General features: G+C 38.4%; 3 protein-coding genes across 5 annotated transcripts; 2 read left to right on the top strand and 1 right to left on the bottom strand.

The window, feature by feature from the left end:
- Window positions 1-825: 825 nt before the first annotated feature.
- LOC116724821 (microfibril-associated glycoprotein 4-like) lies at window positions 826-5,119 on the bottom strand. Of its 2 annotated transcripts, none has more exons than XM_032570569.1 (6): window positions 5,012-5,119; window positions 2,962-3,117; window positions 2,150-2,188; window positions 1,910-2,006; window positions 1,654-1,821; window positions 826-1,273 (listed from the first exon to the last, which is right to left on the bottom strand). In XM_032570569.1, exons 1-6 carry the CDS (start codon window positions 5,045-5,047, stop codon window positions 1,020-1,022), a joined length of 750 nt encoding a protein of 249 aa, XP_032426460.1. In that variant the 5' UTR covers window positions 5,048-5,119; the 3' UTR covers window positions 826-1,019. The 2 variants fall into 2 exon arrangements, with proteins under 2 accessions (XP_032426460.1, XP_032426461.1); XM_032570570.1 differs by lacking the exon at window positions 5,012-5,119 and adding an exon at window positions 3,265-4,339.
- On the top strand, window positions 4,505-17,662 carry sapcd2 (suppressor APC domain containing 2). The gene is made up of 6 exons (XM_032570568.1): window positions 4,505-5,457; window positions 9,173-9,306; window positions 13,088-13,234; window positions 13,858-13,959; window positions 15,491-15,610; window positions 15,685-17,662. Exons 1-6 carry the CDS (start codon window positions 4,689-4,691, stop codon window positions 15,811-15,813), a joined length of 1,401 nt encoding a protein of 466 aa, XP_032426459.1. The 5' UTR covers window positions 4,505-4,688; the 3' UTR covers window positions 15,814-17,662.
- A 2,398-nt stretch (window positions 17,663-20,060) lies between these two features.
- hcar2 (hydroxycarboxylic acid receptor 2-) lies at window positions 20,061-25,982 on the top strand. 2 transcript variants are annotated; one of them, XM_032569072.1, is made up of 3 exons: window positions 20,061-20,127; window positions 23,127-24,041; window positions 24,126-25,982. In XM_032569072.1, the coding sequence occupies exons 2-3, from the start codon at window positions 23,161-23,163 to the stop codon at window positions 24,190-24,192; spliced, it is 948 nt and encodes a 315-aa protein (XP_032424963.1). In that variant the 5' UTR covers window positions 20,061-20,127; window positions 23,127-23,160; the 3' UTR covers window positions 24,193-25,982. The 2 variants fall into 2 exon arrangements, with proteins under 2 accessions (XP_032424963.1, XP_032424964.1); XM_032569073.1 differs by lacking the exon at window positions 20,061-20,127 and having other exon boundaries at window positions 23,064-24,041.
- The last annotated feature ends 125 nt before the right edge of the window (window positions 25,983-26,107 follow it).

Below are 26,107 nucleotides of genomic sequence, written 5' to 3'. Positions count from 1 at the left end.
TTTGGAGGCAACACAAGAGCCCAGACAGAAATGAGTTAAGTCTTTTGAGCCCCAACATATTTATTGCATCTCCAATCAAAAGTGAGTGAATGTCACTCCCTCTCCACTCTGTGCTGTGCAGATGCTCAATTAGTGATTAGAATGTAATTTTAAAAAAGAAGAAAGGAGGTGAAGTAAGGAGCAGTTCCACTTCTGGAAACTTTGTTCAGCTGCATGTCTGACCTTTTCTAAATAAAACCGTTTTTTGTATTTGGATGTATTGCTAAAGTAACAATATGCAAATTGGACACTGGTTGAGACTAGTTTGTTTTGTTTTGACTATCGACTAACAGTATGCCGGGATGGAACTCCACCACTTCAATATGAGCCTCAGAGTTACTACACAGATTTCTAAAATTAAAATAGTTGACAGATTTACCTCAAGTAAGGCGAAAAGGTAAATTTTAAGATGGAAAACAATTTTAAGATGGAAAATAAAAAAAGTAACATTGTTCCAATAATATTTTTTTGCTGTTTTTAATTATAACTTTAATAACTATAACTGCTGTTGGTGTGCAGTGTTGGGTGTGAAAACAGAAAGTTCCTATGCAGTAAATGACATCCTCTTTTACCAGAGGATTGAGTTGCCACACTAGATGCTTTTCCATTTCTAATCCAAATTATTGTGTCATAAAATGGTCGTTTAGGTGTACTCCTGAAGGACTTTGATTCTCATGTGGAAATACAAATACGATGTCCGAAGAGATTGAGATGAAGCTTCAAAATGTTTGAAAACTGGTTTCAGGTTGTTGTTTTTTTTTTTGCTTTAAATCCAGACACAAATCATCAGTTTGTTTCTTGTTTATTGTCAGAATGCAGTAGAGAAAAGAAAAATAATTTGAAAAAACAAATCACCAAAAACAGGTTTTGAAGTCACAACCAACATCTGGATTCAATTCTGGCAGGTAACTTCTTCTGATTGAGTTTGATCACAGGAAACATCAACCTGTAATATTCTAGAGGACGTTTGTCCTGCAGCTTTACTGAGCAGGACGCATCATAAAGCTGATGGCCTTCAGGGAGTAGTTATGGCCCTTCCATGTGGACCACTCCACTCCAACAGAATTGATGGTATCATCAGGCCCCCAGCGATAAACCCCGTTTGGGTTTGTGCGATGACAGTTGTTATACCAGAACCCACCCAGGAATAATTTGGCACAGTTTAAAAGATAACTGTCCAGGTCGATGTCGAAGGTGGAGAACTTGTGTCCGTTGTGATAACTCAGGGAGTCTCCTACGCAAACAAAAATCAGGAAGAAAATGTTTGAGAAGATTTCAGAGTAAATGAGATAAATCATGCTAAAGCTCAGAAATATCAACTAAAGGACTTATCAGAATGAGAAATCTCAGAGGTTAAACACATCATTATATTAAGTCAAATAGTTCAGTTGTTTATTTGTGTTTCTTTCTTGGGCTTGTTGACACCGAGGTAAGTGACCAGGACAAAACTTTCAGTCAGGTTTCAGAGATCAACATATCAACATATCACCATTTGTTCCTTTATTCATGTTAATAATAAGAGTTCCTCCAACATAATGCTAAACATTGCTTTAATAAAGTCAGACGAATTAGTTTTGTTTGTCCCAAAGCAGCATTGCTCCCCCTGGTACTCACCTGCCCCTCCATCAATGAATCCAGACACACGGAGAGGGTACCCCAAAGACTCCGGACCAACACCGAACCAGCGGTAACGTGCATAAACTGTATGTCCTTCAAAATCCTCCATGATAACCAGCAGCTCAAACTTTTTCTTTTGACTTAAGAGGGAAAGGTTCCCCAGACCTGAAAACAAAAACACAGTCTTTCAGGAGCATCTTTAGGTTTGTTGGTTCTCTCTGATCTCCATGATAGTTTTAGCTTCATATCTTACCGAGCCAGTACTCTCCAGCCACATTCCCAAAGCCCAACTTGTAATAAGCCCAGGGCCTGTAGAAGTTCACCGAGCCATCCATCCTCCTCTGGAACACCTGTGGGGAGAAGGAGGCGTTTAACCAGCTGAACACAACAAGAATCAGAAATTTAACTGAGATTGACTGTTGGTGGCAAAGCATCCGGGGGGCAGAGCCATCAGTCTGAGTATAAGGTGAAAGTGATGTGTTCAGATACTCACAGTCCACTGCCCTCCCAAAGAGGTCATGTCACAGAAAACCTGCAAAAAAAGGAAGAAGTGATGAATGTACGCTGTTCAATCCACTAGTGACTCCATCAGGCAGAAATCAGTTTAAACCTGCAGCCCACATCCTGTAACTGGAATTATTTTTAAAAAATTTTTACAGCAACATCATTACAGATTTTCCATATTTCATAAAACAAAGCAATGTGTGTCAAACGAGATATGTTTTTGGGGTCTGATTCAACACCAGCAATCTTAATAAGGGCTAACAGAAGAAATTAATTACACAAATATCTGCATTTTTACATAAAGATGAAACATACAATTATTGTACATGTTTTACTTTGATTATTTTCATTATTCCTTAAGACCTCAGTTATTTTTACAGAATAGAGTCAATACACTCCTTTCATCCATATTCATATCCTGCAGAAAATGTGCTGTTTTCCTCTAAAATAGGTTTTCTTTTGCTTTTCCATGAGAGTGATCAGCCAACAGATATTTGAAGAAACCTTATTTCTCCCCAAGTAAATGATAATTCAGATAATAAAATTCTTGAAATGAAAAGGTTAAGAAGAAAAAATTACTTTATAACAGGCATAAAGCTTTCTTTTTTAATGATCTCCTCTTACAGTTGCCAAATTTGACAAAATCTCCAAATGCAATAACAAAATGCTCCCTTTTCTCTTTCTTCACATGTGGAATACATCTTCCTCACATTTTCAGGAGTCACAAACTTTCTCATTTTTCTGGCGGTTGGTGAGAAAAAAAGAGAATAAATTAAACATGTTAATTGATTTCAAGCGTACCTGGACACCAGACAGGGGTCCGATGGGATAGATGGTGTAAACTCCGCTGAGTCGCCTTGTGTCCTGCTTATAGATGTCGCTGCAGTCGAGAGGAAGGAGAAAAGCTGCACAGCTGCTCAACAGAGGAACCAGGAAGAGCAGGAGAGCGGGCAGCAGCTGCATAAGCAGAGGAGATTACATCTCAGTTTCACAGTTTTTACTGAATATTTGTTTCAGAGAGCCAGAAAATAAAGCAGGAGAATGTTTTAGAAAAACCGACCAAAGATCCTGCTTAACTTTAAGAGTTTAGAGTCCTGAACTTACTTCCATGGTGAGAGTTGTGCTGCAGGGATGTAAACTGGGATGTCTGTCAGCTGGAGCTGCTCTGAGTTCTTCTGCATGGATCTGATCGCCTGATGTTTTATAGCAACACGCTGAGCAGCTGCAGCTTCACCTCGATAACACATTTTACTGCATAAGTAGAAATGTTTGTCCCTGAGAAAACTGTTTATTGTGAGTGCAATTTAACCACATGCATACAGACTATTTGTACTGAAATGTCCTTTGTGGTGGATAAGAAATACCTGCTGATATATTATCTTATCAGAGGTAAAGACAAGCTGAGAGCAGGGAATTTAATGCTGTATATCAGTAGAATTTTAGCTGACTAATAACTGCTGAGCAACTAAATACTCTGTATTCAATTGTTGATTGGTTAGCTAGCAGGTAAGCTCAAAGGAAAATTTATTTCTCTGCAGAAATTGAGAGCAGCTTTTTTGCAGTGTAAAATGCTGCAGCTGATGTTTCTGTAGCAAAGAGGTTTGATTATTGTGTCACTCATCAGCCACCAGAGTTAAAACATATTTAAGAATCAGTTGTGCTCAAATGTTTTGATGTCTCACCAAATTTAAATAACTGCAAATTAGCTTGCAAGATCTAATCATGTTTCTGTTCATATCCTTTATGTGAGTCTTAAAATGTACCCATCATGAGGTTGAGGGATGAGACCATAAGGTTTAAAAGGTAATTTTATGTTGAAGAGAAAATTATCACATTTTAGACCCAGCGAGTCTGGTTTTTCTGAGTTTAAAAGCAGTTTTTGTCAGACAGGATGAGCAGAAATTCATGATCTGTTTTTGGATAAACATCGTCCTTAATTGCTTTAGCAAAGCAGCCCCAAACTAATGTTTTTCCTCGTCCTTCAATTAAAACCAATGTAAAAGACATTATTGTTATTACATATTAGTAAAAGAAAACTTCAGAAGTATTGAAAAGTGCTAACGTAAAAGGCTTTTTCCTGTATGGTCGGCGTGTGTAAGAGTTTTAAGGTGATAGCTCTTTTTAATTAAAGGGAGGGGTAAAATATCATTCTATCTTTATGAATAACGTCTCTTCTGAATTTAATAACAAAAGAGCAACTCAAACTTAACCCCATTGCAGATCGCAACCAATCAACTTTGAGCTCGCGCACGCCGCGGCCAATAGCTGATCAGAGGACGCTCGCGCAGAGTAGTTTGAAGGGCGGTCCGGGTAGAGAAAGGAAAGTATGGATCAGAGGATCGGAGTTGAGTTTCGATGAGGGGCGTCTTACTGAAGTCCTCAGGTTATCGAGTCTATTTTTATGTTAAATAACTTAAAAAAGACACGGTTTGTATTTTTGTAACTTATCTTCCAAAGCGGGGCAGCTCGTATTAGTTAGTTTATTTCTTCTGAATGATTATCCTGTGTAAGTTATCAATACCTTATTCATGGCTTTGATAGCCAGTGACCTGAACGGAACCGCTGCGATTTATGGGAGAGTTGGGTCAAGAAAAGACGTGATTCAAGTCCCAGTGGACGGCTTTAAAGCGAACAAAATGCAACCCAAGGAGACAGAGTATACCACAGATGGGTTACCAAAAGCTTTTCTGCACAGCTTGAGGACTCTGTTTGACATTTTGGACGACGACAGAAGGGGGTATGTCCACATCTCGGAGATAGAGAGTCGGTGGCAGGGCGCAGGCACCAGGGAGTTGCCCGGCGGAGTGCTCAGCTGCCTCAGGAGGGTCACTCCTCCGCATGGCTGCCTCACCTTTGAGCGGTTCGTGGCCGGGCTGCGGTACTCCATGCTGAACCCGGAGAACAGCTCCCACTTCAAGGCCCAGGTTGCTGTGCACCCGCAGCAGGGTCCGAGGCATCCCCAGAAACCCGCTCCCCCGTCCACATGCAGCGTCGGACCTCGGGTGGAGAACAAAGTCCGTCCGCTGGGCAACGTGACGAACACCCAGCCGCACCGGGCGTCCTCCCTGCAGAGCCGGGCCCGTCCGGAGGAAGGGACGGGTTTCCCCGCGTGTGGACAAGCGCGGTACGGCGCGGGCTTCCAGAGGTCCGGGCGGAGTGTGGAGCGGATCCCCGTCTCTCCCGAGGATTTGTGCTACCACGCCGACCCGGGCCATGCTAGCAAAGCAACACAGCCGCAGCAGAGCAGAATCAGGAACATCGAGTCGCTTGCGCTGGAGTCCCCGCAGCTCCAACCATGTAAGTGGCTGCAAATCAACTTTGTGCAATGGGATAAACTCTTGGAGTTTAGTGAAGTTCAGGGATGGTTCTAAGCTCAAACTATAACCATCTGTGTAAGACTAGTGAAAGGTCATTTAAGTAATATTCACAATTCACACTATCCACTTTTACATCTTTTTATATTCTAGCTTATTAAGATAATTCTGCTTAACTGCTCTGTCCTTCCAAGGTAAAAAGAAATAAAAAATACTTTGTGCCTAAGACATGAAATATTAAGAAAATAGATATAAACATAAAGTAGCAATAAATAATTTATTCTATCATCAATTAATATCCCAATTTTGCACACCCAATTAGCCATTTCTAAACTGAGATAATTGCATATCAGCTGGTGTTATATGATATTTAAAATGGCAACAATGAGTTGAATTCATAAAGACTGAGTAAGAGAGACCTGTTGGTTTTCACAACCCAACTCTAGAGTTACAATATAAACAGGGCCTGGCCAGAGGCCTCTGCTCCAATCACGAGTCCCCGATTAAATAACTGTTGTTGTTAACCACAGGCAGGGTCAGAGGTCATGTCAGAGGCTGCAGTGATTTCAGAGTTGTCCTTTAGGATTGTGCAGCCTGGCCATCACCCAGTTTTGCCCCTGTGCAATAAATGTAGGTCAAAGAACCTAAGAAATTTCCACATCTCTTCCTTAGTCCTTATCTTATTCTGCGCTTGCATCTCCTTCACAAAAAACCCTTCCTCTTTGTCTCTGACATGCACACACTAACTCACTAAGCTAGTGACTGTCAGAGTTTGTCTCATCTGCACGCACACAGGCCTGTCCAGAGCTGTATTATTAGATAGTCTCTCGCTGTTGCTGTCCAACCCTCAGGGCTTTTACTGCTTAAACCACTTTTACTAAGGACAGCGTTGGTTTTCATTCAGAGAGATGGATAGATATGGTGAGATTGCAACTCCCGAACTGTTAACTCAGTTAAACTAAAAATATTGTAATATATACGTTTAACGCATTTTTACAATGAGAGAATCATCTTACTTGCTGCTTGAGTTTAAATTGTTACCAACAAGAAACACAGCTTTTCAATCCCAACATTTCATTCCAAGAGATGCTCATTTGCAATGTAAAGCATCTTAAGACTGACATTATTCTGATCAGTCTTTTTCTGGTTGTTACAGATTTCTGATTTTATATAAATTGTCACCTTCAATTTTGACTTGTTTTGATTTTTTTCTAAGCGCTAGGACAGGTAAAAGAGCAGGCTTCATGATAGATGAAGTGGTTCAAATGCAAAAGAAATGAAGGAATTACAATAGAAGGTTATGCTGATGTATGCAATGAAGTATGTTTTTCCCAAACTTCAGTCCATTTTTACTCATCTAAAAAAAGTACAATAAAGTATCTGCAATTGTTTGAGTGGTTTATTGAATGAAAATGTTGCATTAGTAGTTTTTATTATGATCTTTTAGTATTTAACCTGCTGATCACCGATCACATCCCATCAAGGAAATAAAGTTTATTTCAAGTTCTGGACGATTGGCTGGATCATCTCTGTATAATATGAGAATGAAACAGTTAATCGCATTAATTGTGATGAATTATGGAAATAATCATCAACTAATTGATTATACAGACTCAAAAAAGGTGATTTGCTAAAAGAACAACAGAGTCAGAGAAGCAATTAAGCAATCATTTAATCTGCACAGAAATTATAAATACATTTTGAATCTATAAGAAAAAAAAATTGTGTAAATATTCTTCTATGCCCTTTCTCAAAGGGCATAGTTTTAATCCTCACCTGGTTCAAATTCTCAAAAAAAAAATCTATTAAATACTTTTTGCTTTCTAATTATTAATTGGCTAATGCAAAAAATAGTCAACAGATCAGCACTACACTGCACTGATGTTCAATCAAGTAGAAAGGGCTGAGCCTGCTGGTATTTTTTAGCTACAGATCCACCTTCTGCTTCAAAAGATGAAGTATACACTAAATGAACATTTCTTTTAGAGAAAGAAATGTTCTTATTTAAAAAGTTGAGTTATTTATTTGCATCTTTTAATATTGCACAGAAAAAAAATTAAGTGGTTAAATGAAAAATCTTCAATTAATCAGCAGAATAATCAGAATCGTGGTAAAATTACATCTTAAATCTTTTTCACACAGCTCAGTTTTTATCTGATGTCTCCACATCACTTCTGAATGGAATCAGTTCCACTTTGGCCAGACATAAACACTTTCTTGTTTTGGTGAGATGTTCTTGTTTTGATTTAGCTGTCTGAGATGACATTAAGGGAAATGCTCAGTCTGTTGCCAACTGTTAACAACATGGCATCCGTCTCTGAACTGAGCATGTCCTGACCTGAACCGGAGGCTTTATTGCCCCTCATCAATGTCCTAGCTCTCTCAATTTAGCTGGACTTGAAATATTAGCAAAATGTTGCTTGTAAGTCCCTTGACAGGTGTTGCATGTATGGCTAAAATACAGATTGAACATCATAGACACTGATGATTGTGACATAATCTCTCATGTGCAGCCAAAGCCCGATGGTTTAGTCCAGATTACAGCAAACACAGCAGAGCGCAGTGATTTGCTGCTGCAGTGAAATCCTCCCCAAATTCCTAACATTCACCTCCCCTTCTATCATGCTTTGGTGCAAGGAAAGCCCTGGTGCTCCTCATCGAAATTTCAGAATCTGATAGCAATAAAAAAAAAAACCTTAACAGACACAACAGAGCAACAACCGGACAGATTGGAAAATTTATCGTGCTTCATTACAGAAGAAGAAGGTTTTGTTAGTGGCCTAGTTTGGATCAGTCTCTAATGGAGAGTCATGTTTTAAGAACATTTAATCAATATAATAAAGTATCTATGTGCCAGAATTGTATTTTGGAAACTCATTGAAGGAGTGGGTATTTATGAAGAAATGAAATGAAGAAGGATCAGATCAGATATTGTATTTTCTTCAGTGAGCTTATCTTAGTGAAGCAATCAAACCAGGCTCAAGGAGATACTGAACTCTTTTAATGCATCACTGAACACATGATGTAATGAAAGCCTCCCTGCTGTTGACAGCAGCCTAATTCAGAGGTTAGAGCTCCCTCCTGTGGCATATAAAAAACAAATTTAGACCAAAAGTTATTCAAAACTAATTTCTGCACAATTTAGTGCTTCTGTTTGATCAGGTAGCAATAAACCAACAAAAGACAAGGGCTTGGTAGAACAGCATATGGAAGTTTCTCCGACGTGAAAAATATATATTGCTTGGAGCTGCATGATATTGGGATATCATGTCTTTGTTGTGATATTTTTTTCAAAAGATTGTGCGAATTCACATTTTGCAGACACCCCCAACATTCCCTGGGATCTTTAGTGTCTTGGTCACTGTCATCAGTGTGAGGTGTGGACATCTATTAACTAACATGACGAAACTCCTTCTAACAGCTACAAACTATTCCTGATGTAACAATATAACAATGTTCCTGTCATATTCTTGTTATTACAGTAATGTTGCACAGTTTTAATGCTTTTGTTTATCTATTTACAAGGTTATTCCATCTCAGGTTGCACTCTGTCTTCTAAAAATGTTTAGATTTAATAAAATATTGATTAACAGAACATAATAAAGGATCAGACAGGTTTTCTTTTTGTTGTTGCTCTATTTACATTCTTCCAGGTTGCGATGTGGTGCTGATAATTGTTTTCATCTCACTGTGTTTAGGTGTTACAAAATCAGGTCTGCCAAGATCGCAGAGTGAATCAGCTACAGGATTAACCAGTGGTTCCAGGCGACACGGGCGGAGTCGAGAAGAGCATAGGAGGCATACCATTTCCAACGGAGTGGATTATGGAATGGTTGGTGTTAAATCCCACATCGTCATTTGCACAAACCTTTGCCTAAGTCATTGTTTTGACATCTATTGATAGCGGGCGACGAACTCAGCTACAGACTCATTTACATTTAGGTTTTGGTCATCATTAAGATTTCCACTCTACGTACACCAATAGTGTTTTGAACTGACAGATGTTAACATCTCCTTACTGTAAAACCACATTCTAAAAATTGGTAAGTTTCTGGGGTTTTTTAAAAACAGAATCGTGAAATTTTATGTTAAATTCAGCATAAGTTAGATCATTTAATTAGAAAAATGTTCTAATGGCATCACTGCATATACAAGTAATTATTTTTGTAATTTTTTAAAATGATACAATAGACAAATACCCATTTAGTTTAAACTAATTCTTATCAAAATTGTTTTTTGTCTCAAATTTCTTCGTTTAAGCTGCTGTGTTTTGTCTGAAATGATAACCAATTAAATATCATTGTCTCTCAAGACAATGATAACCAGTTTGTTTGAGTTGGGAAAATTATTTTTTTGTTCAATTCTACAATTGACAATGTAGAAACAAATAGGTGGTCTGCATGTGTTATCGATAATGTCTTTCTGCTTGTTGTGGAACCTCAAAAGAGTACTGTATTTCTGGATTAATGCTCTCTTAATATTCATCTTAATAATGACTCAGTCTAAATTAATGACATCCAGAGAATTGTCTGAGATTTTGAGTGTGAAGCTTCATCTTTGAGGTCTATGTTGAAACGAGCAATCCAACAATATTTTATTTATACAATAAGACATGAAAATGGTTTTGAAAAGACAGTGTGGCTTCTAGCACTTCCTATTGGTCCATGGATTCTCCTCCCTTCCCTCTAACCCCTCCCTCGACCAACCAGCTGAGCTGAGGCCTCCTCTCTTTTTTCACCCCCCCCCCACTCGTCACACACACTTCATCATTTCTCACTCTTTCCTGCTCACCTCCTCTTTCTCTCTTTCTTTCTGTGTTTGTGTTGCCGTCTCTGTCTCTTCTCCCCTTGGCACCTTGTGTCTAGATAGAGGCTGACTGATCAACCCCCTTCCCCCTCAATTCTTCTTCTTCTTCCTCCTCCGCCCCTGCCCCTTTCCCACCTACCCCCTTCCCTCCATCCCTCCCACCCAGGCCGTCTTGGCCCCTCGCTGCCCTGATGGTAGTGAGCCGGGTCGGGCCAGGGGGCCTGGTAGAAGTAGAGGACTCGCTTGGCCCACCCGGCCCAGCCTGGACGGCTGTGTGGGCCGCCTACACAACCGTCTTCATCCCCCTCAGCAACAGCCTTTACAGCAACAAGGCTCTGCAGTTTTTCCTCTGGGTGAGTAGGCCGGGGCTGGTTGAAGAAGACTGATAAGGTTGTTTGAGGTAATTTCATGAAGCTTCGGTTCTGAGGTTGTGTTGTGACGGCAGATGAAGTGACTGGTTGGGATCACCGTCGAGCTGTTAGATGTTGTTGTTTGTTGGACAGGATGTTTAAGATTAATCTTCTGTTGTTACTCTGGAGACTAAAGGACATGTTTATTGGTTCAAAGTTGCTGTGGAGCTCATATTATATCTGAAACAGTCAACATTTCAGGACATTAATATAGATTTTAAAATTACTTATTCACTAAAATAATACATATTTTAAAATAATTGCAGACTTTTTTGATGAGTGTTGTGTCGCGACTTGGCTGCAGCCCCTGAGCCTGTTTTGTTCTTTGTACAGTTTAGCTGTACAGCTGCTGGGTTCTCTTTGGAGTCTAAGCCAAACAGCTTATGCGGAGGGGTGCCGTGTTATTCTACGTGCTTTGTTGTGTGTGTCTGTGTTTGCTCAGTCACTCGGATAACAGCACGGACACCTACAGGTTTTGAAAACCTTTCATCCCTTCTTCTTTGAGTTTTCCTGGTTGTGGCCCAACACTGATCTATGCTTCTCCCCCCAGCCCATTTTATTCTTCTTCTATAAACACTTTCTTCAGGCTTCTTGGCAAAGAGCTAAAACATGTTGCATGGTTTTATTTTTACCCAGCGTCAGGCCATTTTAGTGATTGTTAGACTGTAGGACTGTAGAAAGTTGACACATCAGGTGGCTGAAAACCAGCAGTGAGGCCTGGTTTTCAGCGTGGTCCATAGATAGCCCGGTCAGCACAACTCAATGCAGCCTTGCTGTGCTGCAAACACACACAAACACACCCATTTTCCCCTCACACACATCGTTCTCCCTTGGTCTCTTTAACAAGCACACACTGGGGTGGCCATAGTTGAAGTGGATCCACTGTTTCCCCCTATTCTTGGGTTGCTGTGTGGTTGCCATGACGGCGGACTCAATTTCCCTCTAAACATTGTCCAGGATGGGAGAGAGTTCGGCACAATTGGTGTGGCGCCATTGTTCTGTCCAGCACAAAAGAGCGGGCTGCAGATGCCCGGGTGAAAACACGGGAGTTTGTCTGCTATGCAAACTGCTGGCGAACCGAGAACTATGATTAGATTTATTCTTGGCAACAGTTTGAAAATTGTCCTAATAAGTATTGCGTGGGAAACGGCAAACAGTTTACTCCTTTATTTAAACGGTCGCTTGATGAAATCCAGTTGAGAACAGACAAAAAAATATTTTTTTTCCTCTCTGTCCCACATTAATTAATTTATTACTTGCTTGAAAGTTTAAAAAAAAGTTTATATGAAGATTATTCTAATCATAGCTGTTGATGATCTCATGGGTTGGTAAATTTCTGACAGATCTGAGGCTCGCCTGTGAATTTGTGTTTTGGCGTACTTAAGACAAATGGCTTACTTCTATAATAACATGGAAAATAAAATAAAAAAAGGAAATAGGCAGATATCAGGACCTCCTCAAGCCTCGTTCATCGTCAGGCGTGATCTTCCAGACGCCTGAAGATGACATGTTCATCTGTTCAAGCAATTCTGCGCAAGTTAAAACACAATAAGATACCTTTGTACGCCCACAGTGACACAAGGTGGGCTGAAAGGCCGCTCAGCGAGGAAGAAGCCATTACTTCAAAAGCAACAGATTACAGCTTTCATATGCACTCATGGACAAAGATTAATTTTTTTGAGACATAAAAAATTGAAGTGCTAAACCATAAAGTTGACTGTTTAATGGTAAGGAAAAAAAGGAGAGGCATTTTGGCCTAAAAAAAAAAAAACAACAAAAAGAAACTTTCCCATTGTGAAGCTCCGAGGAGGCCGGGTCATAATATGTGGGCCTTTTGCAGCAGGAGGGACTGGTGCACTTAAAAATATAGATAGCATCATAAGGAAAGAAAATTATGTGGAATTATTGGAGAAACATCTTAAGATTTGAGCGAAATAAGTTAAAAGTTGTTTATGAATGGGTCTTTTATTAATGATCTTAAGCATACCACGAAATTAGTTAGCTTAAGGATAACAAAGTCGATATTTTATGGTGTATGTCACAAAGCTCCGATCTCAGGCCCGTTGGAAATTTGTGGACAGGACCGAAGATGTTCATGAGAGTCAGGCAACCTGCAAACCTGACTCAGTTACAGAAGTTCAGTCTGGAGAAACGGGCCAAAGTTCCAGCAAATTATTGTGAGGAGCTTATGGAGGGATACCCACAATGTTTGAGCCAATAAAAATAAATAGAAATCATTTTGCTAATGCATCTAAAGCAGGAGATTAGGTCATATGTCTGTTTATACGTTATATATAAAATTTCAACTTTAAGCAAGAAATTCATGCTTTTAGTTTCCCTGTGATTCCCTTTCACTGTCCCGCATCACTTCCTCGTTTTATGCTTCATCTCACACAGCTGAAGCAAATGAAGGAGTTGGAGCAGGAAAAGGATTCGCTGCTGTCAGGCCTGGAAGTGGTAGAGCGGGCCCGAGAGTGGTACCAAGGCCAAATCCACAATGTCACAGAGAGACAGCGGCAAGTCGGACAAAGCTCTCACTGCACGGTAGGTTCAAATGCAGCTCCAGTTCAGGAAAAAATAACCTCAAAAATAACTGGCTAAGTAGTGGACAAGCACTGTCTAACATGAAATCCTTGCACCACCTTCCAGTGTTTCTGACAGTTCCTCTGAATAAAGCAGACCTGTCCATATTCTTTGTTTCATGCCATAATGTCCTCAAGTGTTTATTGTCAAAAAGCTCAGCATTCATCCCATATGACGGAAGTACACAGATCCAGTTAAAACTCCAGCAGTGTATAGAAAATGCCACATGTTTTTGTTTGTATTGGTAGGACAGATTTACTTTTTTAAACAGCATGTCAGGATTCCTGGTAACTCCAAGATGTTGTGTTTTTGCTGCAGTCCTTTAAAACTTTGAGTCCTCTGCAAAAGCCTTTTCACAAAGTTAAGCATTGTAAATGTGCAAATAAATGTGAAAATAAGTATAATCCGTTTTCTTAGGTTGCACACGAAGGAGTTAAAATATCAAGTCATAAATGTTTGGTTTTAATAAAAGGAAAAAAACTACTGCGATTGCAAAGAAGTGTTTTGGAGACCGGCATTGTCTGTCCTGACTTTTTTTTTGTTTTCTTCACCTTTTTTCCATCAAACTGTTTGATTTGTTCCAGGAGTTCTTCACAGATGCCAGTCCAAGTCGCATGAATGTTCTTATTCCTAAACTGCAAGAAGTCAATCGCTGCCTTAATGACCTGCTTTCCTGCAGTGGGATGGTAAGTGCCAAATACTTCAAAATACAGGGTAAAATTTAATCTAATCGTGTGTAAGACTTAACATTTTTGTGTGGGTAACAATATTTGTCTTTCCTACTAACAATTCTGGTCTAGTTTCTTCACTGAAAGTGCAATATTAAATTTTGTTGTAATATAACAAGTGTTTATTCTTTCCTTATTTTAGTAAATTCAGATAGCAGAAACTTCTAACAGCGTATTATCTATTGAGATGTTTAAAACGTTTTAGTGTAGATCCAGTTTAGATCCAAACCAACGTCTGCTTTCTGTGAACAAGGCTAAAGATGTTCCCCATCTCAGAAGGAATTGGAGTCTCTCTTTGTGATTGTTTCCATGTGGATGGAAATTGGCTGGATTTTTCAGGGGAACATTATGTGAAATACTTGCCTCCTGTTCTACTGATTACAAATCCACAAAGCCTCCTTGAAATATTGACTAGAAATTCAATAAGTAACTAAGAATTTGTAAATTTGCCACTAAAAAGTACCCAAAAAGTAGAATTCCTTTCAGATTCTACTCTGAAATACAAGACAGGAAACATTGTTGCAGCTTAAATATTAAAGTAGAGTTTAAGTTCAGCTGTTGTCAGCATCACATTTTCATATGTGAAGCTGAGAAACTTGGAAAAAAAAAACCCCAAAGGAATTTAGTCGAACATGCTGCTGATAGTCAACAACGAATATAAAACACTAAACTCAATGCATTAACTCAAAATATTTAAGAAGAAATTATTAATTGCAAAGTTTCCATCTCCTATATGTGAAAACCTAATAATAACATAGAGACCGATATGACAAAAAATTGTGGCGGGATTAATACAAATACTGTAATTTGCATATCCAGTCTGATTTTGTCCCATTTCTCCTAACAGTCTAATCACCAGGATCTATGTTGTTGTTACAAAGCATCAGTGAATGGAAGCAGCTGAAAGTCTCCCTTTTCTACACGTAATTAGACAGTGTTTCCCTGCACTACAGTGACGACGCTCTAATCGGGGAATAGAGCGGTTATTGATTCAATTCAGTGATTTGGTTCAGATATGTTGAATTGACAGAAGAGTCATCAAAAATGAAAGTCAAACACATTTATTTTATCCTTTAAACTTTAAGCTGACAAACACACCTGTGGTCTCCTGATTGACCTTGACCCTCCGCCCTTGGTTTCATATTCCTTCGACAAAAAGTGTTTTCAATGGAGAAAATCAAACTATTCTCTTAGGTCTAAATAGGATATTTTGTGAAATTAATTACGTTTTGTGTGCCATAAACATATTCCAGATGATTGGTCTTTTTTGTGACGAAATCAGTGTTTTCTGTATGAAACAAAGCTGCTACCTATGCTGCTACCCCTTACCATCACCCATATGATGGGGGCTTTCAGTGTTTAAGGTTCAAAATTGCACTTTTGAAGTTACTTGTGTCCCTTAAATGAGACTTATTTATGTTTTACATTTTCTTATCCTTAAATATGTTGAAATTTGTCCTCTTCCCGTTGCTCCCTGTTTGTGTCCTAGCCGTCGTTTCACAGTGGTGGTGCTCAGACAGCAGTGCTCTCAGCGAACTCCCAGACCCCGGCCCCAGCTCCTCCTCAAGCCATTCAGAGACTAAAGGACCAGAACAGACTTCTCACTCAGGTTCGACACAAATCTTCACCTGAAGTCCCTCCTGACTGTCCCACTGATGGTCTCTATTCCATCTGCTCTTTCAGGAGGTGACGGAGAAGAGCGAGCGCATTACTCAGCTCGAGCAGGAGAAGTCGGCTCTGATAAAGCAGCTTTTTGAGGCTCGAGCTCGCAGCGCACATGACGCCAGCACCATGGATTCCACCTTTATCTGATTAGCTTCCAAATCATCATCAGAGACGATTCATTGTGCGGCCAGCATGTCTGTGATGGTCTGAGGGAGAGCTGGGAGATTTCTGTTTACCTGGTTGAACTTTAATGGCAGTAATGCACCTTTTTAGGTGCAGCACACAAAAAAGCGAGACCAGTCAACTACAAGTCAAACCAGAGGCTACCTGGATGTGAACACTCCTGACCTGCGTGAGCTGAGAACAAACTCCTCTTACGCTGAAAAACAAGAGGACTCGTCAAAGCACGCAGGTCTCATGATCCCAATCACTCCATTTCTTCGAGGATCCGCACCTGGAAGATTAACACTCCTCCTCCTTAAGGACTTACTTCTGCTGCTCAGCTGCACAAGGAACAAAACACAAACTTCACTGCGAGCAAAGCTCAGTTAAAATGGCACAGAAGGCTGTTTGGACAGCGGGGATGATTTGGGGGGGATTCTGTTGGAATAACACGCCATACTCCAGCTAATGCTATCACTCAGTTGCTGTGACCTAGCAGTCATTGTTTTAGTTTCATACTTATATATATAATCGATATAGGAGAGGAATGTTCCTTCACTTTTAGTATTCCCTTCCTTTTGCTATCAAATTATATTTCTGTCTGGTTTTTGAAGTGTTTTTACAAACACAAAGATAAATCAGTAAAAAATCTCTATATATTTTACATTAGGATGTTACATATTCAGACTTGTTTTGTACTTTGAGTCTTTTTCACACATGAAGTTCAGAGGAACATCTTAGAAACTTATCGAATGCCTCGCACATATTTGGGTTTATAACCAGGAAGGTTTCTAAATAACTTCCTAAAGAGGAAACTGACAGTTTCTAAGACTTTACTGAAATTATTGATGGACAATAACAGAAATATGAAAAATATACAAAGTAGGACATTTCAGTAGTATGTCATGCAGTTGAGCAAGACTAGATTGTATTAAGAAATCGATCAGTCTCATTATTACTCAATCAGTCTGAAGAGTAAACACATGATGTAACAATCTAGGTAGGACATAAACTCATGTTTTTGAATACTAGACTTGTATCTGCATGGTTTGCTTAGATTATATGTCCTTCACTACAAGCACAAGTTAATTAACTGGAAATTTTCTCCTCTGGGGCCTCATGAGCTCATTAATATTTTATTGCCACTGTGTTTGAAGGGCAGCTCTGAGATGTTCTGTACTTGCTTTCTTGAAAAGGATAACTTACACTTTCAGTGCTGCGACGCATGTGTGGAAATGACTCAAGGTCGGCCTACAAGCCCTTGAGAGGTGTAACACAAGAAGATGAGGAGAAACCTGGAAGTTTGCATGTGAAAGAAAGCTATGAGAACAAGTTCGATAGATGGTAAATATGTTGCAACAAGATTCTGACATTATACCAGAAGCAAAAAGAGCTAAAAAAACAAACCAAACCTGCCATCTGCATGTTGCTACAGTGGAAAATTTTTTTTTCTTTTTTTTGCTTGGATCTTGTTTAGAACTCAAAAATATTTTCCACTGAGAGATTTAACTTTGAAATATAGAGCTTAAAGATTAGCATGGAAAACCTGCATTGTCTTTGTACGAGTTCCCTTTTCCCAGATTCTTCCCCGAAATGGATGCGTGTAGATGTTTGAAAGCATGAAGCCATCCTCAAGTTTACAGAAGGATTTAGTTGGTGGGTGGTGGTACGGCCGAGATAGTTTTTAATGGTACTGCTGGGATGTCTGCGCAGGTCTGTTTCCCACTTGTTTAGGGTTTTTGCTTATGGTATGTGGAGTCCCTTTTCTTTCCACTGAGGGTACCAAACTCCGTAAGAGGTGATTGAAATGAATAAAAGTGCTTCCTAGCAGCAACTTTGGTTGTGTTTCTTTCTGCATCCATAATTTAATGTCTGCAGTTTGCTGCTTTCTACACAGTAATGCACAGAAGTGTCAACGAAGAGATGGATAAAAACAAGAGGATTGACTAACAATCCTAACTTCATTCCTTCTTTACCACTGTGTTTTCAGGATATCTCCTTAATTGTAAGCCAAAATTAAATAATTTTACAGAATTTACAGAATGCAAAGTACTATTTTTAAATTTGATAAATTCATAAAGCAGCTGCGGTATCTACAATAGTAGATAAAAAAAACAAACAAAACAAAAAAAACACGGCTGTGTTGCTGCAACATCTGGAGTGTGTTCTCCCACCTCTGCAGAATTTACCAAACCAGTGGAAATTTTCTGCCATGTGGGAAAGAGAGGCTCCTTCTGTTAAACGCAACACCTCTGCAAACAAGTTGAGGCGAGGGGCACACAAAGATAAACAAATCACAGTCCAACTCCAGCAATAAAACAGTTCAAACAGCTTGAAACCACCTCAGAAGTTAATCACCATAAATGCAGCACAACTGGCAGGACAGTAAAGAGAGACAGAAAAATGGGTTTAATGTTGTTTCACTTAATGAACTTCAGAGAGTGACTGCTACACACAGTTTTCTTTTAAATTTAGGACAATTTGGAGTAAAAAGGCCAGAGGTTACAGGAGGTTATGAGGTGATTCTTGTTGAGCACTTTAAAACATGCCTACTTCTTTTACTATGTCTTAACTGTTCCCCTGGAAACCACAGCCACACATTTCAAAGCATTTTATTGCTTCTTTAGGGAGTATGGCAACAGTCAAGAAGAACAAAGGATTATTATTATAATTTTTTTTTTTACCTTTTTTTTTTTTTTTACAAATAGTCTGAATAGTGTGGCATGCATTTGAATTGGGCGCCCACTGATTCAACACCATTTGCTGTATTTACAGCTGCATCTCCTTAGGTGTGCTGCTCTTAGCTTTGCACAGTTAGACAATGAAATTTATGTTACTTGTTTTTGCAAAATTGCTCAGGATTAGAGTAGAACAGCAGACGACCTAAAGTGAGCTTTACCACCTGAGCTGAGAATCTCTGAATCTCCTCCAGAGGTTCAGAGGTCATTGACCTTTTCTTTGATTATGTATCTCCCTGTCCATTAGATCAGGTAGACATCCAGAACTTGGTAGGTTTGAGCGTCCTTTAAAGCTCAAACCAACCTGTTTTGAAACTTGCTTCTTCCTGATTTGATCTCCTCCCTGGTCTGTTTCTTGGGTTTTGTATGTTATGTTCTCTAAAAAACATCTTTGAAGTGTTCACAAAACAGCTGTATTTATTTCATGCTGACTAACTGAAGGCGGACTCTATTAGTTGATTATGTAATTTCTCACTCTGATTTTATAGGTGTCAGAGTAGTGCTTGCAAAATATAAATCCACGCCACACGTTTTACATTTTAATTGGGGAAAAGGAAATGGAAACCACATATCAGTTTTCTTTTACTTCACCATTATACTCTTCTTTTTGTTGATCTATTGCATAAATTCCTGATAAAAATCCGTCTGTGATCGTAACAGAACGAAATGCAAAAATAAAAGTTCAAATTTATGGATCCCTTTGCAAGGCCCCGTAACATATTACACCATGTTACAGTGAATTTAATCAGATATGATTTACAGGCTTGTTGCATCAGTTGTTTACCGCCGATTTTCCGTCGGGCTCCATCAGTTTGTTGCATCAGTGTCAATTGGTGCGAATGGAAGATGCGACGCCGTCTCTCCGGATACTGTTAGCTGTGACTTGATTTCACCAATATTCATTTTCAACTTTAACTTGTTTGCAAAATGTATAAATGTAGTAAATGCATTAGTAAATTTTGTTAATTTAGTAATAGATTTATCATGCTAATCTTGATGCAGAGGGACCAAACAAAGACAATCATGGCGTTCTAGGGGAAGATCCTTAGCTTCCACACCCTCATCCCCACACTGTGATTGGAGGATTTTGAACAATCCCTCAAGTGTTTGCTCAGACTCTAATGGATGCAATCTGTCCATTTTAAGGTGAAGGTTCAGTGTTTTTTCATGCAGGAACACTGCAGACACAGTGAAGAGTCGATGGATATGTCACCTCGCAGGCTAACAGGTGAGTGTGGCTTATCCTTAATCTAGAACTCATAGCATTTGAATTTAAACAGAGAGTGCACAGTTTTATGGAAATATCTGCACCCGAGTTTTCTGCTTGGCATTTGTGACAGAAGTCCAGGATGCATTCTGACTCCTTATTTACATGAGATAGAGATAGTGTTTTGACGTAGTTGTCTACTTGTTGGCACGCATGGCAGCCATTTTTCACTGCAGTTTCCCGGCAAAGCGCTAACAGAACGAAGTAGGAAATGACATTAGTGACAGCAAAGCTCTCACACATCTCAGTTCATAGATTTTAAATCCAGACAAGACTGCGGTCCTGTTGAAAGAGGTATGAGGCTTTATTTAAAATCATAAAAGCTAAAGGTATATGTTAGTGAGATATGTTTTAAAAAGAACATAGTTTATTCTTCCAAGTTTTCATATTTTTTAAAATGTAACAGTTTTGTTTCACAGGTAGGGATTAAATTATATCTAATGTAATTCATCAAGAGATCTATATATATATATATATATATATATATATATATATATATATATATATATGTTATGTATTTTAAATATTTTACTTATTTATATTACTCTAAAGAATGCTTGGACAAGTTTATGTTTTAAGCTGAAGAGAATTTTTTTTAACCAGTGATGTGTAAAGGAAATTGCAAAACATTTTTTGCATCTTAACACCAATGAGTCATAAAAAATACTTTCAAGACCTTTTAGCGTATTTTGTCTTCAATTAAATTTTGCAGTTTTATTTCACATGAAGCTCCTACATGGAAACTGAGAGAAAAAAAATAAATGCTTTAGTAAGTTCAAACACGAGAGCCCAGGATGAATAAATAAAAATGGCCTGAGGTAACAGATTAGATTTAATTAAATGTCTCATATGAACTGTTGTTTGATATTCCATGAACTAATGAGGCAAAGAGGAATTAAAAACAATTCTTACACAATAAAACTGATAACAAGGCTATGCTGGATCAATTTTATTACAACATTAATGTGCTGTACGTGACTAATGTGTATCACACACAAAACAGAAAATAAAATTATGTTAAAATAGGCCTCTTGTAAAATTGGAGCGTACCTGGCGTCAAAGATAACAACTCCAAATTAATTCTGCATGCGGAAATGTGAATTGTCACTGAAGCAGCACGATAGATTTAAATGGTGTTAAGTCAACATGGAACTGAAAATAGACAGTGCAATGGCTGATATCTCATTTAAATTATGAGACGAATCAAAATAAGTTATCTCTAATACAACAAATCAATGTTACAAGTTGAAAGAAATTAATTCTTATGATCTTTTTTTAATATGACTTGAGCTTTTTTTTAAGGTTACTTTAAGAGTTTTATCACAACTGTGGACTGCTGCGTTTCTACTTCTGCATTTGACTTCCGCTTACTTTACATGCTTTTAGAGATTCTGCTTCCAATGAGCTGCAAGTGCAAACAAGTAGAAGAGATGACAGAGCAACATTTGAATACAAGCTCATATTTTCAGCACCTACATGCTGCATTAAAACACTTTTAAATCAAGAAGGATTTAAGGAAAGATAACTGTATTCAATAATGAAAGAATTGGAATGCCAGCAAATAACTTAGTTTAACTGGGAATTACCATGTTTTATTTAAAATGTTATATCAGTCATCCTGTTTGTGACATAAAACACTATGATTGATATCCTGTTTTATTTCAGTAAATTAATCAATCATATAATTTGATGTTATATGACATGATATAACATCAAATTCTATGATTTGATGCTACAATTTTGTTTAACACCATCTGCCTGTCAGGAAGAGGAAATGCCTGAATGAGGCGCATTGAGAAGACTGGCAGAAATTGTCTGGTTAAGTAGTTTGTATTGTTCATTTTTAAATAAATGAAGAAAAAGCAAGTACTCAGTTAAAATATGGGAACATGTGGTTAAAAAAAAAACTTTGGAGAAAGATAAAATAAATATTGTTGACACTTCAATAGAAAGTGTGCCCCATTGAAAGCAGAAAATGAAGAATGACGATGTTGAGTGAAGTTTTGGTTTTTCAAAAAATGTTTGAGCTACAAAAACGTTTTTGGTCTTATGTGACTGAATCAACCTTTTTACACAGGTTGTCAGGCTGTGTCAGACATGCATGGCTTGCATTTTGATCATAATGCATACAGGTGGATCTAAATGCTTTAATAAATGAATTCTGAAGATTATTGGTTGTGCTAAGTGAAAAGGGGGCTGAACACAAATTGTGCCACACTTTTCAGATTGAATTTATAAAGAAAATCGTGTTTCATGTGTTAAAGCAACATCAATCTAGGAGGCAGATATCAGAATAAAAGGTACAAGTTTATTAAAGCAATTGCAATTGGAGAAAGGTCATTTAACACACAGTGGTCATCAACACACATGAGTGTCCAAAGAGTCTCTCTGGCTCCGTCGCTTCAGGAGCCTCCTCTTATACAGACTCAAACACGTAGCCAATGGAGAGATCATTAACCACACAAAGAAAGGAAAAAAACAATAAAGCAATAAGTACAGACAGTTCTTGACAAATAGGGCATAGGTGACACACAGGTCATCTGATGGAAACATCTGCAGTCTCGAAGGGTTGACACCTTAACCACAAACACTTCTGCCTATAACACTTTTATTGAAATTTTGTTGTACGTGTTTTACTGCAGAATCAAGAAGTTTATTCTTAGATAGTTAAGTGAGAAAAAACCCTATCTATTGTCCTTTTGTTGAACTCACAAGTCTTGCACTGGTGCAGCTCAAGGTCCCCAATTAACGGTCGGCTGCTGAGCGAGCTAAGTTGTGGTCAGGAAGTTTCCTGTTAAAACAAGTCTCCGGAAAACAGACAACTTGTCACTTTTAAACTGCAGTAGGTGTCAGAAACTGTGACTTTTAACACATCTAACATATAATAAAATGAAATGAGGAATAAAATGAGTAATAAGATGAGTACAACAATCAATAGTAAGGTAATAAAGGTAATAAACACAAATAATAAAAGTAATCAATAAGAGTAAATAATAAAGTAATTGATAATAAAAAAGTATTCAAAAGTATTCAAAACCTTTATGAAATAATAGTCATTAATAATTTACTTCAACACATGCATCCACAAATATGAGCTTATTTGTCGTGAAATCTCTATAAAAGTTGTTGCAGTTTGTGGTTAGAGTACAAAGCTGAACGCTTTTCCATGACAGTTTATATCAGGAATAGTTAAACAGTTTCCCTCATCCATATTCACATAAGGAGAAGTGATCTTCATGACATAAGTTTAATTATTGTTTAATTTAAACGTGTGCTGATTTGTTGCTTAACAGAGCTTTGTCCTTCTGCCTGATCCAACCAGCCGACATGGAGTTCAACGTCTCTGGGCTTTACATCTCTCAGAGATCTGCAAATTTCAGTGGTGATATAACCATCTATGAGAGCTGCAAAGACATGCCAGGAGTTCTTATCTGGTATTTCAGCCTGCAGTTCACCAACATGTTCCTGGGCATCCCGGCCAACATCACAGTGCTGTGGCTCATCCACAAGAACAAGAGAGACTCCTCCACCTCGGATATTTTCATTGTTCACCTGGCAGTTCTTGACGTGCTGTTCTGTCTCATCCCTCCGCTGGAGCTGGCCAGCATCGTTTTCCTCACCACCAGAAGCACCTGGTACGCCCTGCGCTTCTTCTACGGCATAAAAGACTTCTCTCCGCTCTTTCTGTCCTGCATCTGCCTGGACCGTTACATCGCCGTGATCCACCCCATCTTCTTCACCAGGCTGAAGGACCATCCGTACAGGCCGGCGCTGGCCGTCCTGGTTTGGCTCATTATTCTGGCCTACTCTTCAGCTAAATGTGTTGGAAACATTGTGCATTTTGAACTGGTCTTCACAGTGATGATCCTCTCAACGTTTGCTTTCATGGTGTTTTGCAACATAGTGATTCTCTGGGCCCTGAAGCAGTCCAGGCCCGGCCAGGACGCAAAGCATCCGGTGAAGAAGAGAGCCTTCAACATGGTTCTGATAATCCTGGCCATCATTGTCTTCAACTACTTCCCTCCTGTTGCACTGCTCCCCTTTCAAGAATACTTCTCTAAAGACGTATTTCGCTGCTATATACACTATGTCGCTTTTGGCTTGATGGACTTAAGCAGCACCATTCAACCTATGCTTTATCTATCCAAGGAAAAGTTCCCATGGAGACTCAACTGCTGCAGAACCACAACCAACGAGACACAAACAAAGTGAGGCCTATTCTTGTATTTCTCATGCTTTACCAGAGTTAAGTGAATGTATAGATAAATTAGTTTTCTGTCTGCTTTTTCCAGTTCAGTCTCACGGGAGATTTGGTGCTTATCCCAGCAGTCACAGAACGTCAGCGAGGGATTATTCTGAAGAAACAAGCGGGTTACAGAACACAACGAAGAACAGGAGAGGCATGCATTTCCAATTTGCCTGTGCAAAAACACAAAACAGAACCATTTTTGATTGCAATGACATAAATGTGCAACAGTAAATCACAAGCAATCAAAACAGTTCCCTGTACTTTGCAAAAATATTGATTCATCAATTATTTCTTTTTATTGTGTACCAGGAACTCCTTTTAATCTTTCAAATTTGTCTTAAACAGTTATTCTGGCTTTCCTGAGTCTTCTTTGGACTTTAACTGATTGTTACTCAGTCCAGTATGACAGGTTCCTAAGACACTCTGCCTTGTTCTATAAATCATTCAGGCATTTAAACATTTCTAAACATAAGGAATGAATGTAAAAGTGCAATTTTTTTATTGGATCCTCAGGCGGTTTTGTAAATTTCAACCCATCACAAAGGCAGAATGCTTCAGCTATTTCTTGTGCTAAATTTGTATAAAAATGAATAAAGTGGCAATTTTCCACAGACACAAATATGTAGCTTAAAATATGTTAGATATAGTAAATAATCAACTGAAGAATGATGCGTCTCTCAGTTTCTGTTTTAAGTTTTTCAAAGAAAAATGAAAAATCTGTCAAAGTCCAAAGAAGAACTTCCAAGAGGAAGTGTGGAGAGGCACGTATCCATAGAGTCTTCTTTATGGAAAGAATAGACGAAGAATAATATAGACTTTTAACAAATATCAACATTCTGTGATCGAAAATATGGAACTATTTACTGGCTTCCATTGTTTCATGAAGAGACTCTATAAATGGTTCTTTTATACTTCAGATCAAATACTTCTGAAATCTTTACACAATCTCTGATATTATTCTATATCTGCTTTTCAACAAAATATGTTATAGGTCAATACATGTAAAAATTTCCATACTGTAATTACTAATATCAACGTTAACTCAGGAGGATTTTGGGACTATTTTTTGACATGAACAGAAGCAAGGAGATGCTAATTTCTGTCAGCAGGAATGTTGTTAGCTTAGCTCTGTTATAAAGAAGGACATGAGTAAAAACAACACAGCTCAAACCAAACCCCCAACTTATAGTTCCTGTGTAGCACTGCAGCGTAGCTAGCTCATACAAGACATAAGAAAAGTGGAAGTGTCGTTTTTATAATACGTTGTTCAGTATTTTAGGTAACACAAAGTATGCTGTAAAGCACAATTTTATAACTCTTATGTGTTGAATAAATGTTGATTTTTTTGGTTCATATTATGTTAAGAAGAAGCAAGTGACCCATGCTGTGGAGAAATATGCATTTAAAAACTGTATTATTCTGATTTTTGGATGTATTATATAAATCCAATTAAAAAACCCAATGCTTGCCTTTTTTCTGAGAGTGAACTGTGCTGCAGAGATCGGCACAAAGCCATTTTCTAGGACTGGTTGTAAAATGGAGCAGGTTTTCACTGTCGAAGATGTAGCTTCAGCCTTCTGTAATGTTATTGTTTTTGACATTGTACTTATTTTCTTGTTTGCTACTTATCAAGATCTTATATGTCCTCACAAGGCCAGTTGAGGCAGAATGTACTGATAAAACCCATTAACAAACTGTTTCTGCATTCAATCTTAAAATGAATTAACATTGAACATCTTTCACGTTTATGTAATTTGGCAGAGTACAAATAAAAACTGTCCCATATGCGGGGGCTGCGGTCGGTTGTTTGATTTCTGACCCTTGGTTATTTGCTGCACATTTTCCCGTTTTTCGTCTGAGCCTTTCTTGCTGTTAAGCAACTAATAAATAAAAGCTTCTAGACAGAACTTGTTTCCACAATGAGTCAACAGTAAATCAATCAACAGATTTGGTTTTGCTCGCCTAAGCTTTTTTTTTTTTTTTTTTACTTTAATGTTGATGGCTTTCATGTGGAACACAAACAAA

The sequence above is a fragment of the Xiphophorus hellerii genome, chromosome 8 (assembly GCF_003331165.1).
Source record: "Xiphophorus hellerii strain 12219 chromosome 8, Xiphophorus_hellerii-4.1, whole genome shotgun sequence".
In the NCBI taxonomy this organism is placed as follows: Eukaryota; Metazoa; Chordata; class Actinopteri; order Cyprinodontiformes; family Poeciliidae; genus Xiphophorus; species Xiphophorus hellerii.
Note: the sequence above shows the minus strand (reverse complement) of the source record. Positions and strands in the feature narration are given on the sequence as shown.